The sequence below is a fragment of the Halichoerus grypus genome, chromosome 14 (assembly GCF_964656455.1).
Source record: "Halichoerus grypus chromosome 14, mHalGry1.hap1.1, whole genome shotgun sequence".
Taxonomy (NCBI): domain Eukaryota; kingdom Metazoa; phylum Chordata; class Mammalia; order Carnivora; family Phocidae; genus Halichoerus; species Halichoerus grypus.
In genome coordinates this window covers 27,684,708-27,699,095 of record NC_135725.1, presented here as the reverse complement: position 1 = coordinate 27,699,095, position 14,388 = coordinate 27,684,708, and the positions used below count along the sequence as shown (strand labels likewise).

General features: G+C 55.0%; 1 protein-coding gene across 9 annotated transcripts in view; it reads right to left on the bottom strand.

Moving 5' to 3' along the window:
* Positions 1 to 14,388, bottom strand: part of DAPK1 (death associated protein kinase 1) — a 177,275-nt gene that overhangs the window by 9,793 nt on the left and 153,094 nt on the right. For all 9 annotated transcript variants that reach the window (XM_078061689.1, XM_078061686.1, XM_078061684.1 and 6 more), the window contains 3 exons: positions 8,257 to 8,479; positions 3,165 to 3,353; positions 821 to 1,018 (listed from right to left, as the gene is read on the bottom strand). In XM_078061689.1, coding sequence (XP_077917815.1) covers positions 821 to 1,018; positions 3,165 to 3,353; positions 8,257 to 8,479 — 610 coding nt within the window. The remainder of the gene's footprint in view (positions 1 to 820; positions 1,019 to 3,164; positions 3,354 to 8,256; positions 8,480 to 14,388) is intronic.

Here is a 14,388-nt window from a genome sequence, read left to right as displayed (position 1 = left end):
TTCCTGGGCTGAGACCACAGAACACGAGGGAGCTTCTCAGCTCTTCCTCCAAGGGGGCCCTGCTTGCATGGTGAGGGGAAATCGAACTCTGGGCAGGTGCACCCTTTACAAGACAAAGAAAGCCCTCTGAATGCAGCAACACCCAGAAGTGGCTGAGAGGATCTCCTGCGGTGCACACAGACAGAGAGCCTCTCCTCAGGGGAGTGTTTAGGAAGAAAACATCAAAAAGAATGAGAAAGAAAGAGGCAGAGTGGAGGTACCCTGAGGAGGTTAAGTCCAATTATTTGATTATTCTATAATTTTTGAAGAAAAAAATGGATAGCCCAGTGTCCACCATGGAAGGCTGCTCCTTTTTGTTTTGTACACAAAGGAACAGAAGTGTATTCCACGCTATCTTCTGCTCTAGGAATAAAGTTAAGATAATACGTTCACTCAGTATGGTCCCGTCCGTTCTTGATGGAACTACAGAACGGAGGACGGCTCATTCTGCTTATTCATCACGTACCATTAGGTAGAGGCACAGAGGCCATCAGAGGACGGATTCCACTCCCACCCAACCAAAGTGACCGCAGCTCTAACGTGGAGCGAGAGAGCGAGAAACGGTTCCCAAGGAACTGCTCAGACTTGGTCTCTGAAGAGGGCAGGAAAATGTGATCCTGTAATAACTCCCTGCGAACAAAGGGAGCAGCTGGGCCTCAGGATCCGTCCAGAGTGGGACTCTCATCGCAGGAAGGACAGATCAGGGGAGCCTCACTGTTAGCCGGAGTTGCAGATCCGCCCAGAGGGAAGGGCGCTCACGCACCGGGGCGTGCCAGCTTACCGATGGGTTCTTCAACGGGCACAAGAGACTTCAGGAAATTCAGCCAGAAGATCACTTGGTTCAACTGGATCTCGTAGGGTTCTTCCAGACTGAAAACAATGACGTGGATGGACGTGGGGTCGTTTGCGGCAAAGTAGTCATAACAGCAGAAGTATACAGGATTTCCAGAGAATTCCCACACGCTGAAATCACCGACTCCTACAGAGAGAAGAAAGATTACTATCTGAAACACCACCAGCAAATGCCAATCACAATTTTTCTTAGCACTTTAGGGGCTGCCCAGAGTGCTGTCCATAGCATCCACCTGTTTATCTATGCATCTTCAAGACACACACACTCCCCCCACTTCCCCACACGAATGACCCCACACAAGGAAGGAGTCAGAGCCAACTGGTGACTTTGGGTTCCCCATCAACAAACTCACACAGTCAGAGAACGTATGTGATAAGATTCCCTAATCTTCAAATAGGTATAAATTCTTTTTGGAACATGACAGGGTATACAATTTTGAACATAAAAGTCACTAAGATATGTAATTTAATTTTGGTTCAATAATGACTACATCCACCTGCTGCAGGTGAGTAAGCGACCTGCTCAGGTAGGTCAGAAGTGAGCAGGCTATCTGCACATGTTAAAGATGCAGAAGTTGATTAGCAGTTCTGCATCTGAAGGAGGGGGATGGAACTGTGAGGAGGTGGGGTCCATAAGCTCACCCAGTGTGGGGAGCAGTAGAAGGGTCAAGCAGGGTAGAAGGCTGTGTGCCCTAGGGTTGGGGGGCAGTTGCTCCCTCATACCTGAGCACCGGGTATGGAGGGTTTTCTTGGAAGTGTCTGTGGGTGAGGCTCTGATTATAGCTCCTAAGGCACCTAGAACCTCCCAGTGACTATCCAGCATGTGGGCACCCCCAGCCCTACATGACCACATTCCAGCAGGACGGTGACCAGCCATGCACCGGCCTCTGGGGCAACCAAGCAGGACCACTTATGTTGTAGGATTTCAAGTTCCTTTTCACTAATTCTTCCCCTCGGTGCTTATTTGGGTCAGAAATTCTGCAGTCAACAGTTAATTCTGGAAGATCCAAGGACTCTTCTGGAGCTTCCTCTTGGAGCACAGGCACCCCTGGGCACAGGACTCTCTTAAGTTTGGCAGCTGAGGCGCTAGTGGGAAGGGTTCTGGAGCAAAGGCATAGGTCCCCTAGCACGGGGAGAACTGGGAGCACTGGGAGCCAGACTTGGGGCGGGGGAGGGGCGGGGAGGAGCCGGGTGAGCGAGGGGTGCTGAGGACAGGCTGCACGCCACCTCCACTCCGGGATCTCAGAGAACACTCAGCGTTTAAAAGAGAAAATGCCCATGGACTTAAATTCCACTTCATTGGATCCAGTGGTTCTCCTAGTGGGGTTCCCGGACCAACAGCAGCAGCAACACCTGGGAACCCCCCTGACCGGCCCCATCAGCAGCTCTGGGGGCAGGGCGGCCGTCTGTGTCTTCAACAAGCCCCGCAGGGGGCCCACCTGCACACTGAAGGTGAAGAGCCACAGCTTGGGGTGACACACACTGACATCTATTGTTCACGGGGTTCACGGTAATAACAGATTCCTACGTGAAGATGCTCCCGATTGGCATTTTCTGAGCGCCTCCCCTGTACCAGACACACTACCAGGCGCTTGAATCAGCTCATACGGTCCTCACAGATGGGTCTCAAAGAAATCGCTTTATCCCTGCTCTAAACTTCGCCTCCACAAGGCAGGGGCTGGTGTTCAAGTGACGTGGGACAACTGGGGGCCCCGGGAGCTCCGGGGGCTGGGGGGAGCGACATAGGGGGCACAGCGGTTGCTGGAGAAAGTAACCTTCCCTGGTAACATCTGAAGCTTCACCCCCTTGGAAATGTTTGAGGGCAAAGAACCCACGTGAAATTTCGCCCGTGGAGAAAACCGCCCGTGCCTGCAACAGAGCATCAGCCACGAGTGTCGATGTATTCAAGATAACTCTTCTCACGCTTGCACTTGTCAAACTGCTAGTGGGATTGAATTTTATGAGGTTTCCAATCCAAGTGTATGATTTGCTCTGCTTAGAAAACGATTTACTCAACAGTCATTTATTAAGCGCCTACTGAGTGCCTGGGGCTTTGCTAGGTGCCCGGGAGGGCATGGGGTTTAGTTTCACTAGTTAGGGCTATTAACCAGCCTGGCTTCACTGGGTCACTCCTAAGGTCGCTTTGTGCGGCTCTTCCTCCGTCCTTGTGGGGCTGTGACAGGTGCAGGGGGACAGGCTCCCGCAGGGGTCTGACTCAGTCCTGGCGAAGGGAAAGGGGAGTGCTCCCCTATGGGGCGGGCGGGCTACTGTACCGTTCAGATAAGCGTTCTGGATGTCGATGGCCTTAGTGGACTGGTCGTCGGCTGCGCAGTGCGGGTGCTGGGGCGGGGCCACCAGCACCTCCAGGGTCCCTCGGGTGAGGCCCGGCTCGAACATCATGCTGCGGCTCCTCACGCTCACGTGCTCACAGCCCGGGTACAGGTTGCTGATGCTCACGGACACTGCAGGTGGACGGGAGGCGGTGAGACCAGGGCAGCCTGCGTGCCTGCTCCCCTCCCCCCTGGCCCACGCCCTGTCCCTTCCCGGGACACTCTCATCCCACCCCCTGCTGCTTTGGGCACGAGTGCCGTGCGGCAGTGGGTCAGGGATGTTGCCTCGATGCTTCCTGTCTGCTGCACCTTCCGTAGCCCTTTCCTGCGCTGCTCGGTCCCCCAGAGGCCGACCCTGCATCTCCGGGGCACCCCTGCCACTTGGCGTCTGGTTGGGGTCAGCCAACGGGAGGCACTGGATAGGCTGGGCGGGGGGAGGAGAAGGCCCAGGTACTTCCTCCCTCCTCACTGCTTCTCTGACACCAGTTGTGTGTCTGTGACTCTAGACTCTCCCCCGGCCCCCCGCGGGCGGCTTCACCCCTGGGCTCCAGTTTTCTCAAGAACAGGATCTTCCTCTTGTCTTTCCGCCCCAGGGAGGGAATGGTTTCCTTCTGTCCCAGGCCTTGGATGCTTCACCGTCTCTGGGATGTTCCCCTGACTTCTGCCCATGACACTGTCCTTCCATTAATGTCCCCACCTGGACCCTGACAGATGCAGATGAAGTGATCCCACTCTGGGCCATGAGACTGTGTCAGGTTGACTGCAAAAGGATTCTACACAGTAGCAGGTTTGTCCAGGGAGAGCGGACAGGATCTGATATATGGCAGGCATTCCCGAACCTCACGGAGTTCTCATTAGGACAGAGCTCGTGTTCAGTCTCATAAAAATAATAATTTCACTGGGAGACCGTGAAATCATAGCGGGAAATCGTGGATTTTGCTGACTGCCGACCCCTAGTGGTGACAAGCGGCAGGCCCGGTGGAGGGGCCACCCCTGCCCCTGAGCTCCTCCCCGGGGGGACAGCAGGCCGCCTCCCCTGCAGCGCTCCCCCTGGACACCCGCTCCCCTCTGCTCCGGGCATGTCCTTCCTGCCGCAGCCCCACAGTGCGCCAGCCACGACCCTCCACTGGCCACAGAGCGCGGACATGTGTGGCCGCCGGACAAGCAGTGTGGGGGGGACCGCCCCCCGGGCCCGGAGTGGCTGCACACGGAGGCAGCCAGGATCCACACGGGCCCCCCGCTCCTGCGTCCTGCCCGGTGGCTCGGCCCTTCTGTCCTGCATTTTCAGGAGACGACAGCGCCACGGGCCGGTGTCTAAGGCGCACCCAGGGCCTGCTGTCGGAGTGATAGAAACGTGCCCCCGGGGACATCTGTCCCGGGGAAAGGAGCCGGGCCGGCCATTCTCGCGGGACTCAGGGGGACCAGAGCTGTGACCTGGGAGGGAGCAGAGCACAACCCGCAGGCCCTGGCAGAGCCACAGGGCAGTGACCGTGCGGCTGTGTTTGGAACCAGCCCTCCTTCCCTGGAGGCCACAGCTACCCCATCCATCCTACCCCCCAGCCCCATCTCCCCGGGGAGGCTCCCACGGCATCTCCTATGCGCCACGGTCTGCTTCTCTGAGCACCGCCTTAATACTGCTCGGCGCGCATCAGGACGTGACCGCTGAGCCGGCCGCTCTGGGACGGGCAGGCTCCACGTGGTGCTGCCTCCGGCTGGGCGCCCCCTCAGCCCGGGGCATGTGTGCCCCTCGGGGGCCAGACAAGGACCTGCTCCACGGCCTGCAGGCGCAGCTCCCGGCTCTTCCCCGACCTCAGGCACGTCTACATTTAACTGCGGGTGAGTCCTGTCGCCTCAGGGACTGTTTGGAAGGAGACTCGCCCCGTCCCTTGGAGCAGACCGGCCACCTGGGCATGAAGCCACACGGGCCCCTGTGGGGTTTCCCATCCCTCCCCTGCTTGCCTAGGCCCTCCGAGACCACCGGGCTCTGGGCCTCAGATCTGGGACTGAATTCCACCTCTGGGATAGACTGGGGGCACCTGAGCCCAGGGTCACACGCTCCAGTGCATCCCTGAGATGTCATTTCCGTCACAGGACAAAATTTCACACATGCGGGTGGGCAGCCTGCTTCTGAGCCCCCTGGCCTGGTCTATGGGACTCTGGGTGAGGGGCTGGGGGGGAGAGGGCGTGAAATGCAGAGCCCGTGCCCCTCTGTCCGGGGCAGCCACCCTCCTCCCCACTAACCAGCCTCAGGCAGCAATGTGACCCCAGTGTGGCTGAAGTTTCCAATTTTCCACAGGAAACCCAGTACCAACTTTTCAGTGGAATCTTCTGAGGTGTGAATGTTGGCTGCTAATCCTCTTTCCCCACCCCCACCCCCACCCCCCTGCACACAACACACAGCGCGGCAGCCGCCTGGGACCCGGGTTTCAGCCTCGGCCTGAGGCAGACACACACGTTATGTCTCTGAGCCCCGGGTCACTTCTCTCTGAAGTGGGTTATGACACAACCTCATAACATCGTGAGAATCCAGTGAGGTGACACGTGTGCGGGACCCGAACCCAGGTCAGGACAGACCGCGTCAACCACACGCGTTGCCTTCCACGCTTCCTGGCTTCCAGGTTTTACTGCGGTTTCCCCAGAGAGCAGCCACTTTGCCAGCTGGATATCCTTTTGGTGTCCCCTTGGCCTTCTCTCGGGTCTTTGCGGAACTTGTCACTTTCTTCGGTCTTGCGAATCCCCAAGGGGACTACCTTTTACACAAGTGACCACGGAGAGCAGAGCTGTGCCTCCCGAGAGAACAAGGCCGTCCGCTCCCAGGAGAAGGGAGTACAGTTTGAGGGGTTCCCCCCTTCGGCTCCTTCTGGTAGCAAAGCCAGCGTCCTCGGGGATGCTGGGAGACCAGGAAGATTCTGGAACGGACTCACGTGGGACACAAGAGAGAGCAGTGTTTACTTCCTAACAGGCCTGTCAGGGAAGCCCGGCCCCACTAACCTGTTATCTTGACAGAAATTTGAGGGTTCGGCCTGGAGGCGCAGCTCTGAACCAAGGGTGTCGAGAGAACAAGAGAAGCAGCCTCCCCGGGGGACCCGCTGTGTCTGTGTGCTGATTGCAGCCGGGGCGGCTTCTTTGGTCCAGAGCGGACATCGTCCTGACAGAATCTTCTGTCACTGAGTCCCATGACCAAGTCTCCCTAAGCCCTGGCTGAAGCCCTTACACTCGTGACCCTGGCTGATAATCTGGCCTTCCTGAGCCACATTTTATCAAGAATCTACTTCCAGATTCTTCCAGTTGTGGAAGATGAATGGAGACATTACTTCTGAGGGGTGAGGGTTGAGCAGGAGATAAAATCTGTCTGTGGCTGGTTCAGTTTAGCTCATGGGTTCCTGGGGCATAATCTTCATAGCCAATGAGGACTTAGAGAAATTCCAGATCAGAGATCTAAGTAGATCTCTTTGTCTCTCTCTCTCTCCCTTTCCCTCTTTCTCTCTCTCTCTCTCTCACACACACACACACACACACACACACTCAGCAACACTGGCCTGATCCACACACAGAAGACTGCTGGCTTCAGAGAAGGTGAAACCCATCTTCCATCTCCAAACTGAGCCGAAATTACGGATGACAGTGGACACTGTGTGCCTGAAAACGCCCTGACCGCAGATGGAGTTGTAAGCATCGGCACTAAGCACTGGCTTATGAGTGAGACATGTCATGAATTCCCAGCTGGGTGACACTGGGCAGCCCCCTGGGCCCCTCTAGGCACCAGGAAAATGCTGGGGAGATGCCCTATAGGCTGCTGTGTGGATTCAGGGAGGCGTCACACGTACCACATCTCGTCCAGTTCCTGGCATCCTGTGCTCAGAAAGTACTCGCTCTATGTGTTAGCAACACTGTACTCATACTAAGTATAAATCCGTTGTGGTTATTTTATCTTTACCTGGTTTCAAGTCCACTGCTGTTCAGAGAAAAGAAGTTGAAAGGGGCACATAACTCTCAGTCAAGTGTCCCTCAGCCCCAAAGACTGCTCCCCAGACACCCTCCCTCATGGAGAGAGGGAATCACACAGAAACAAAACTTTACAATCATTGTTTTCAATGTGGGGAATTGATAGGACACCTTGTAATATCATGTAGAGAAAATGAATCCTTGCACAAAATTGAGACTGAGGAAACTCTTTGGAGGGTTATATTCTTATCTTTGCAAAATGGAATTCCCTCACTCGGGGTGACTGGGGAGAAACAACATCCCAGATGGCACAATTCCTAGTGTTCTCTGTGGTGCTTCTCCCTAGGGGTGCAGGGGGGCAGGGAAGGACAGGCACACTGCAGTTCTGGACGTGAATCCACCCATAACCGTGTCTAAGAAGGTGGGGGGAAGACAGCAAAGTCCTCCTCCCAGTCAGGCTCCACGTGAGTGGATGAGCCAACCATGACATCATTAGGGCCCCTTTCAAAACCACCAACCAACACTGAGATGCACAGAGATGGAATCAGATTTTGTTGCTGTGTTCTTGAGTTACTATGTGTGCCCAGCATTCCAAGAAGTAAGCCTAAGGGGGACAACCCACCCTGGGGCCAACATTCCATGTGTAGTCTGGAACCTGTATCTGTCCATGTGAGTTTTGTCTTCAAGGGCTGAGTACCCTGGTCTGTGACTGTTATCCATGTAGCAGATACGTTTTACCCTGTCCCACTGTATCTGAAATAAATTCATGTAAAGTGCACATAATGTACAATTCACCATATTAACCATTTTAGAGTAGAACATAACACCATTCTGTGATGGGCACATTTGCAATTTGGACCTTTGTGTGATTTCGGTGAGGCCCTGCCTTGCTATTACTGGGCCATCTGCAAGTGCAGGCCAAGAAGGGGGTGGACACAGGGCCCACACCTAAAGCTAACAAGACAGTGAGATCTGGTCACCACAGGCCAGGTAACCAACACAAAGCCACCACTCACCCTAGACCTTGACACGGGACAGCACAAAAGCCAGCACCTCATGGAGAGACAGGGGCCGGGGCGGGGGTGCCTACCTGCGGGCTTGGATGCCAGGGGTGAGGGCGGGAACCTGGTGGAGTTGGTGGAGGAGAGTCTGGGCCGGCGTCTCCTGAAGAAACTTCTCAGCAGCCCACACTTGAGAGACTCCACCAGGGTGGTTTTCCCAGAGCCCGAGTGGCCAAACAGCTTCAGTTTGATTCTGGATTGGAGGTTCTGCGTGGGGCGCAGTTGCTGGATGAAGAGTCCCCGGTGAGCATCCTAAACACAGATGAAAAGGGGAGAATTCGTCACAGAACAAGAGAAGGCTCTGAGCAAACCGTCAATGCGGGTTCTTGCAGTTTGGAACTCTCGCCGTGTCCTTCCTGATCTGAGATTTCCTTGTGAGGAGAAGTTTTTTTTTTAAAGATTTTATTTATTTATTTGAGAGAGAATGAGAGAGAGCGCATGAGAGGGGCGAGGGTCAGAGGGAGAAGCAGACTCCTTGCCGAGCAGGGAGCCCGATGTGGGACTCGATCCAAGGACTCTAGGATCATGACCTGAGCCGAAGGCAGTCGCCCAACCAACTGAGCCACCCAGGCGCCCCTGTGAGGAGAAGTTTTAAGAGCTACTGTTTTAGGCACTTTCAAACATGAAATGCAGTGCTTTTAACTGAAGTCTCGTCCTGTGCATCCCGGCGCTTATTTTGTACCTGAAGTCTGTACCCTGGCCTACGATTCTTACCCATGACCCCATCGTATCTACAAAAAAAAAATTCATGTAAAGTATAAATAACATACAATTCCCTGTTTTAGCCATTTTAAAGTGGACTGAAGCTCCGAGGCGTGACTACATGTGCAGTGTGTGCGACCAGCCCGGCTCTGGTTCCGGAGCATTTCCATCACCTAAGGAAGCTCCACAGCCATCCGCAGTCACTCCTCCTTCCCTGCCCAGCCCCTGGAACCACCAATCTGCTCTCTGTCGCCAGGGATGTGCCCAGGTCCGTGGCATTTTGTGCACAAGGAAGGATGGAGCAACTCCTGTGAAGCTGTTGATTTTTTTAAAAGAGAACCCAGGGCGGCCTGTGAGACTGGCCAGGGGCACCTGCTCCCCTGTGTGGAGGGGTCCTGTTCCCCCCGGCACTGTGATGGTCCCGGATGCTGAGAAGGAGGGCATCATGAGGTACAAACACAAATGCTGTGGCGGGGCCGGGGGCCCGATAACCTTCCCACTGTCCTCTCTCTCAGCCCTACAGGGAGAAGCAGGAGAATTCACAGATTCACTCACTCATCAACCAACATTTATGGACGGCCCCCATGGGCTAAAAGCACAACGCATGGAATGGGAAGGTACAGACTGGGCCCAGATCTGTGTCCTGAGGAGACACAGACATGTGAACGCTGACACCAAACATAACAAGAGTGCTTTGGATGGTGTGGGCAGGTGCTCTGTGCACCCAGAGATCCCACCCTGAGGCTGCACAATCATGCATCACTCCCACCCCCCTGGCTCCATCCAGCCTCACAAGCAGCCTCATTTTCCACCCCCAGCTTTCTCCGGGCTCCAAAACAGGGGCCCATTGGAGCTGTGGGGTGCAGCCTCAGGGGGATTCCTTCTGTGACCCAGGATGGTCCCACTGCTCTAACCTGTTAACTTCCATGCATCCAGGGGACCCCTCCTGCTGGGATCTCTCCAGGAACATTCCTCCCCAGGAGGCTCTGGCCCAGGTAGGGTTCTCCATTGTGACCCCACCAGACTGTAGGGTGATGTGGGATGCTCTCCCCCTCCTGACTGGGAGCCAACTGAGGGGAGAGACGGTGTCCCCAGCACCTGGCAGGGAGATGCTCAATAAAGAGGTGCACTGGAAATGACAGGACTCAGGGGGACCGTGCAGGAGCCTCTCAGAGGGAACTGCCGGCTCTTAGTCTCCTGTGACCTCAGGCCTGGCAGACACTGCGTCCACGTGCAAACCCAGGGAGGGGGGTTCCCTGCTGCTCTCTTCCCGCTGAGCCACTGTGGCTTCCTCCACCGACCACCTAGCAAGCTCACCTGTCAGACAGGGCTCTGCTGAAGGCTCCCTGTCCTCCCCCAGTTGCTGGGTGGGACTGTGACCTCCTTTCTCCGCGCCGCAACACTGCCCCCTGGTGGGCATGCTGCAAAGGGCGGCTACTTTGTCAGTTCCTGGGGTTAGGGGTGCTCCTGGATGTGGGTGCTGTGTGTTCAAACAGGTTCACAGAGTGTCCTGCATAGTGACAACTGCCTGGGTCCACCTGACCTCTGAGTGTCTGCTGAGCATTTATATAAGAGAAAAACCTAACGTTTATGATCATCTGAACTTAGGATTTAACTGCATGTTCCATGTGACACAGAGGTTTTGGGGGTCGGGGAGCACTGAGGGTTTAATACTGCCGACCAGGCTGGAAGAAATGGGTCACTCGCTGGATTTCTCCCGGATGCCGGGTACTGATGCCGATAAGCCCTTGACCCCCTGAAGCAAATCTGCCTCCCTTCATTCTAGGTTAACTCCCAAGGCCAACCCTTCCTCTCCCTTCCCTTTAAATCAGGCCCGGCTCCCACCTCCCCTGCACGGGAAGCATCGGAACTAAAGTCACCCCATTCTGTGAGCATCACCTTCCACGAGTGTCTCACCGAGTAGATCACAACATTTGCCACCTATTTTGTGACGCACAGCTTACTAACACACTAATGCTTCTTTTGTGTGAAGCCTCTGTCTCCTTCTCCTGGGACAGGGGAAAAGCAGAAAACCTGCTTCCGGCTGTAATCCAACTGCTGGGTCCCGGGTGCACTGTGCAATTTTAATTGGCTTGTGGCTCTTTTCTGCCTCGTGCCCTGTTGATCTTGGCACTTGACCTTGGACACCACGTCTATCCTGTGTGCAGGATTGAGGGTGTGTTTGTCCCCTCTGCCTGAGCCCCTCTGCCTGAGCCCCTCTGGCCCTTGCACTCTGAGGACACTCGAGGCATGGTAACCATGGGACACTGCTGCTGTCCCAGCGTGCTTCTGGAAGCTTCTCTGGCCCACGGCGGGCTTGATCCTGGCAACTGAGGGGCTTCATGCCTATGCCTTGCTCAGCATTGCCCTCGACTGAGTACAGTTCACTCCTTTGAATTCCATGCAGGGTAGCGGGGGCCAGAAGCCGCTGACAATGTGTTTGCCTGATTCCTGGCCCAGCCCCAGAACAGAGGCAGGTGGGGATGAAGATTCTCCTTTTGTCCTAACTCTAGTCGAGGTGCTCTGTGTCAAGGCTCTGAACTTGGGCCTTGTCCTTGGCCAAGTTAGTTCAGTTTTAGCAAGAATCCTGCTCGGTCAGTTTAGTAAAAATCCTGCTCTTTCCTATGTGATGAAATTCCTCACCCCTCTCTGATATCTGATCCCCTGCCCTGCCTTCAGCAAGAATCCTGTTGAGTAGCTGTATTGTGACCTTTAACACTCCTATTTTCCTGCTGCCTCAACATCCCCACAAACAGGCTTTGAGCAGTGGCCCAGGCACAGCAGGGCGAGAAGGTGAGCCATGCCTTAAGTTTACCCCCAAATTTAACCCAGTGACACTCAAATGCTCCCAATAACATACCTTATACACCCCACCCTGATCCCCCATAAAGGCCCTTGCCAGAGGTCCTCCCTGCTTCCCCTGCCTAGATGATCCCCCATCCTGTTGGCCTTGTTTGGGAATGACTCATCCACCCTTCACCTTGTCTTTGGGAGATAAGTCTGGAAATGGTTCTCTCCATCAAACTGGACAGATCTGCCATAAGGCAAGAAAGAAAACAGGAGTCTTCTCCTTTCTAAGGAGACCTAACCTGGTCCTGCAGGAAGATCCCTCCTCCTGCTCACTGAGAGCCTTGGAGAATCTGAGCACAACCGATTTTGATTTAGAAGCACAAAAGAAGGTCCTGAAATCTCTCCCCCACTGCAGGTGGGTGACACATTTTCTCTCGTCACCACTAGGTGGCGGCACAGGGACCGGAGGGGGCCCAGCCCAGTGCCTGGGGAAGGCCGCTGCTTCAACCTGACCCTGTATGTGTGCTCTCCAAGGCTGACTGGGCCTTTGATGCACAGAAGGTTTCAGAAAGATGGTGAGTGGCTCCGGGCTAGCTCTGAGGGCGGCAGAATACTGATTTCTTTGGAGGGAGCACACAAGTCCATCCGGGGTCTCTATCTACCAGGAGCTCCAAGACCACCTGTGCCCCTGCGGGCCACAAACCCCACCTGATCTGGCCCTCCCAGCAGTAACACCCGGGGAGTGAGGAGCTGGGACCGTGGTGTTTCCTAAATTCCGGCTCCTGCACTGAAACAGTGTCCTGTGTGTCCCCTGCTCCCCAGGCAGGCAGGTGTGGCTGGCCGCAGGGGTGAGGCCTGGGGCGGCCCTGGCTGTGGGCCTCTCGCAGGCCGGGCTGCCAGGCTTGGGAAGAGGAAGGGAAAGCAGCAGGAACCTGAGGAATCAGAATTCTAACCCAGTGCCGCCCTCCAGGGGGTCAGAAAGTGTACTTGTGTAAGTGGGAGGCAGGATATGTACTATTTCCCTGTTTATTCCCTTTAATCTTACACTTTAAATATTTACCCAGAGATGGGGACCTCTGTTTGCATTCCTGCCCGTGGCTCATGAAGTAACTGAGCCTGGACACCCATCCAAGGGCCTTCAGATCTCGCCTGGCCACCATGATCACCTTCTACCTGATGTCTCTGGGCAGTCGGAGGGAAACTCCCAAAACTGAGTCAGATCTTGCTCCCGCCTGCTGAACACAGCTGGACCAAACCCAGTCTCCTGACCTAGATTTGTAAAGCCGCCTCCCTCTCTGATCAGGCACCGTTCTCCCCCAGACCACCTGGCTCAAGCCCCAGTGCAGACCCCTCCCCCTTCCTTTTGGTCTGGTTCCTGGGACACACCCAGCTCTCTATTGCCCCAGGCCCTTTGCACTCACTATTCCCTCTGCTATCCCCAGCGTCTCCTCTGGCTGCCTCACCTCTCCAATATTTTCTTGTTGGTTTAAATGTCACCAGCAGAGAGGTGTCCCCTGAGCAGTGGATGGAAAAAAAACCCACCTCCCTTCTCTTATTTCACCCTGTCTGGATCCCTGCACACCCAGCAGGGGTGGCAATCCTCTATGAAGAGCCAGGTGGTCTCTCCTGTGACTGCCATGTATCCAGAAACCAGCGATAGACAGTAGGAAATCAGGGGTATGGCTGTGTTCCAAGAAAGTTTTATTTACAAAAACAGGTGGTGGGCCGACTATGGCTCCCAGGCCATTGTCTGCCACCCCCTGAACTTACCCCATCTGGCATTTTTCTTATTTGTTTATAGCCTGAGTCTTGCCTCTTGCTCACTGTGGTCTCTCCCGTGCCTAGAACAGTTCTTAGCATATCTAGACACTGTGAATCTCTTTTAAATGAACATTATTTGGTAACAGCATTGCTCTTTAACGCCCTGGTGAATCCTGGCTTCTAGTTAACTTTCTTCCTGCACCTTTAGCTTTTAGCTTCACTTTCCCATCAGCAAAGATGACTAACCATCAACAGATTGACAGGAAGACCATCAGCAATCTGGCAAAGCCAGGTAAGAGCATGGGGAGGTGACATGGCTTTCCCCCCGTGGCAGGATGCAGTCAGACCCAGCAGGGGAGGGGCAGCAACTCTTAATTATGCAAATGTAGCTTACTTGTGCTGAATTTGAAATTCTGGGCAAACTCTACACTTCCTCCTATTTTCCAAAGTATTCTCAGGCACCTTTCTTCACTGTCTCATCTTAGGTGTAAGAAAAGCAATTATTTTAGTATCAGCTTATGGAAATCTAATTGGAAGGAAAATCAAGCCCCCAGTGTGAGGGCACGGAGCACGCAGCAGTTGGGAAAAGACCCCTGTGGTGGGCTCTGCAGGACAGGACCAGAGGCTCCCGCACACCACCACCCCCAGTCATTTTGTGGGGAACTGGGTCAGAGCAGACCTTGCCCAGCTCAGGCCTGCCCTGTGTTCTTCCTGCCCCCACAAATTCTGGCCTCGGCCACCCTCACCCCCACCCTGCCCAGAGGCCCGGGCTACAAGGTCTCCTCTCCCCAAGGTCAGCCCCCAGTGCTAAGGACCCAAGGAGCCTCTCCCTCTGCTCTGGCCAGTGCTCTGCTGCCCCCTGCTGGTCAACGAGATGACTGTGGTTGTACTTCTAGAACAGCAAGTCC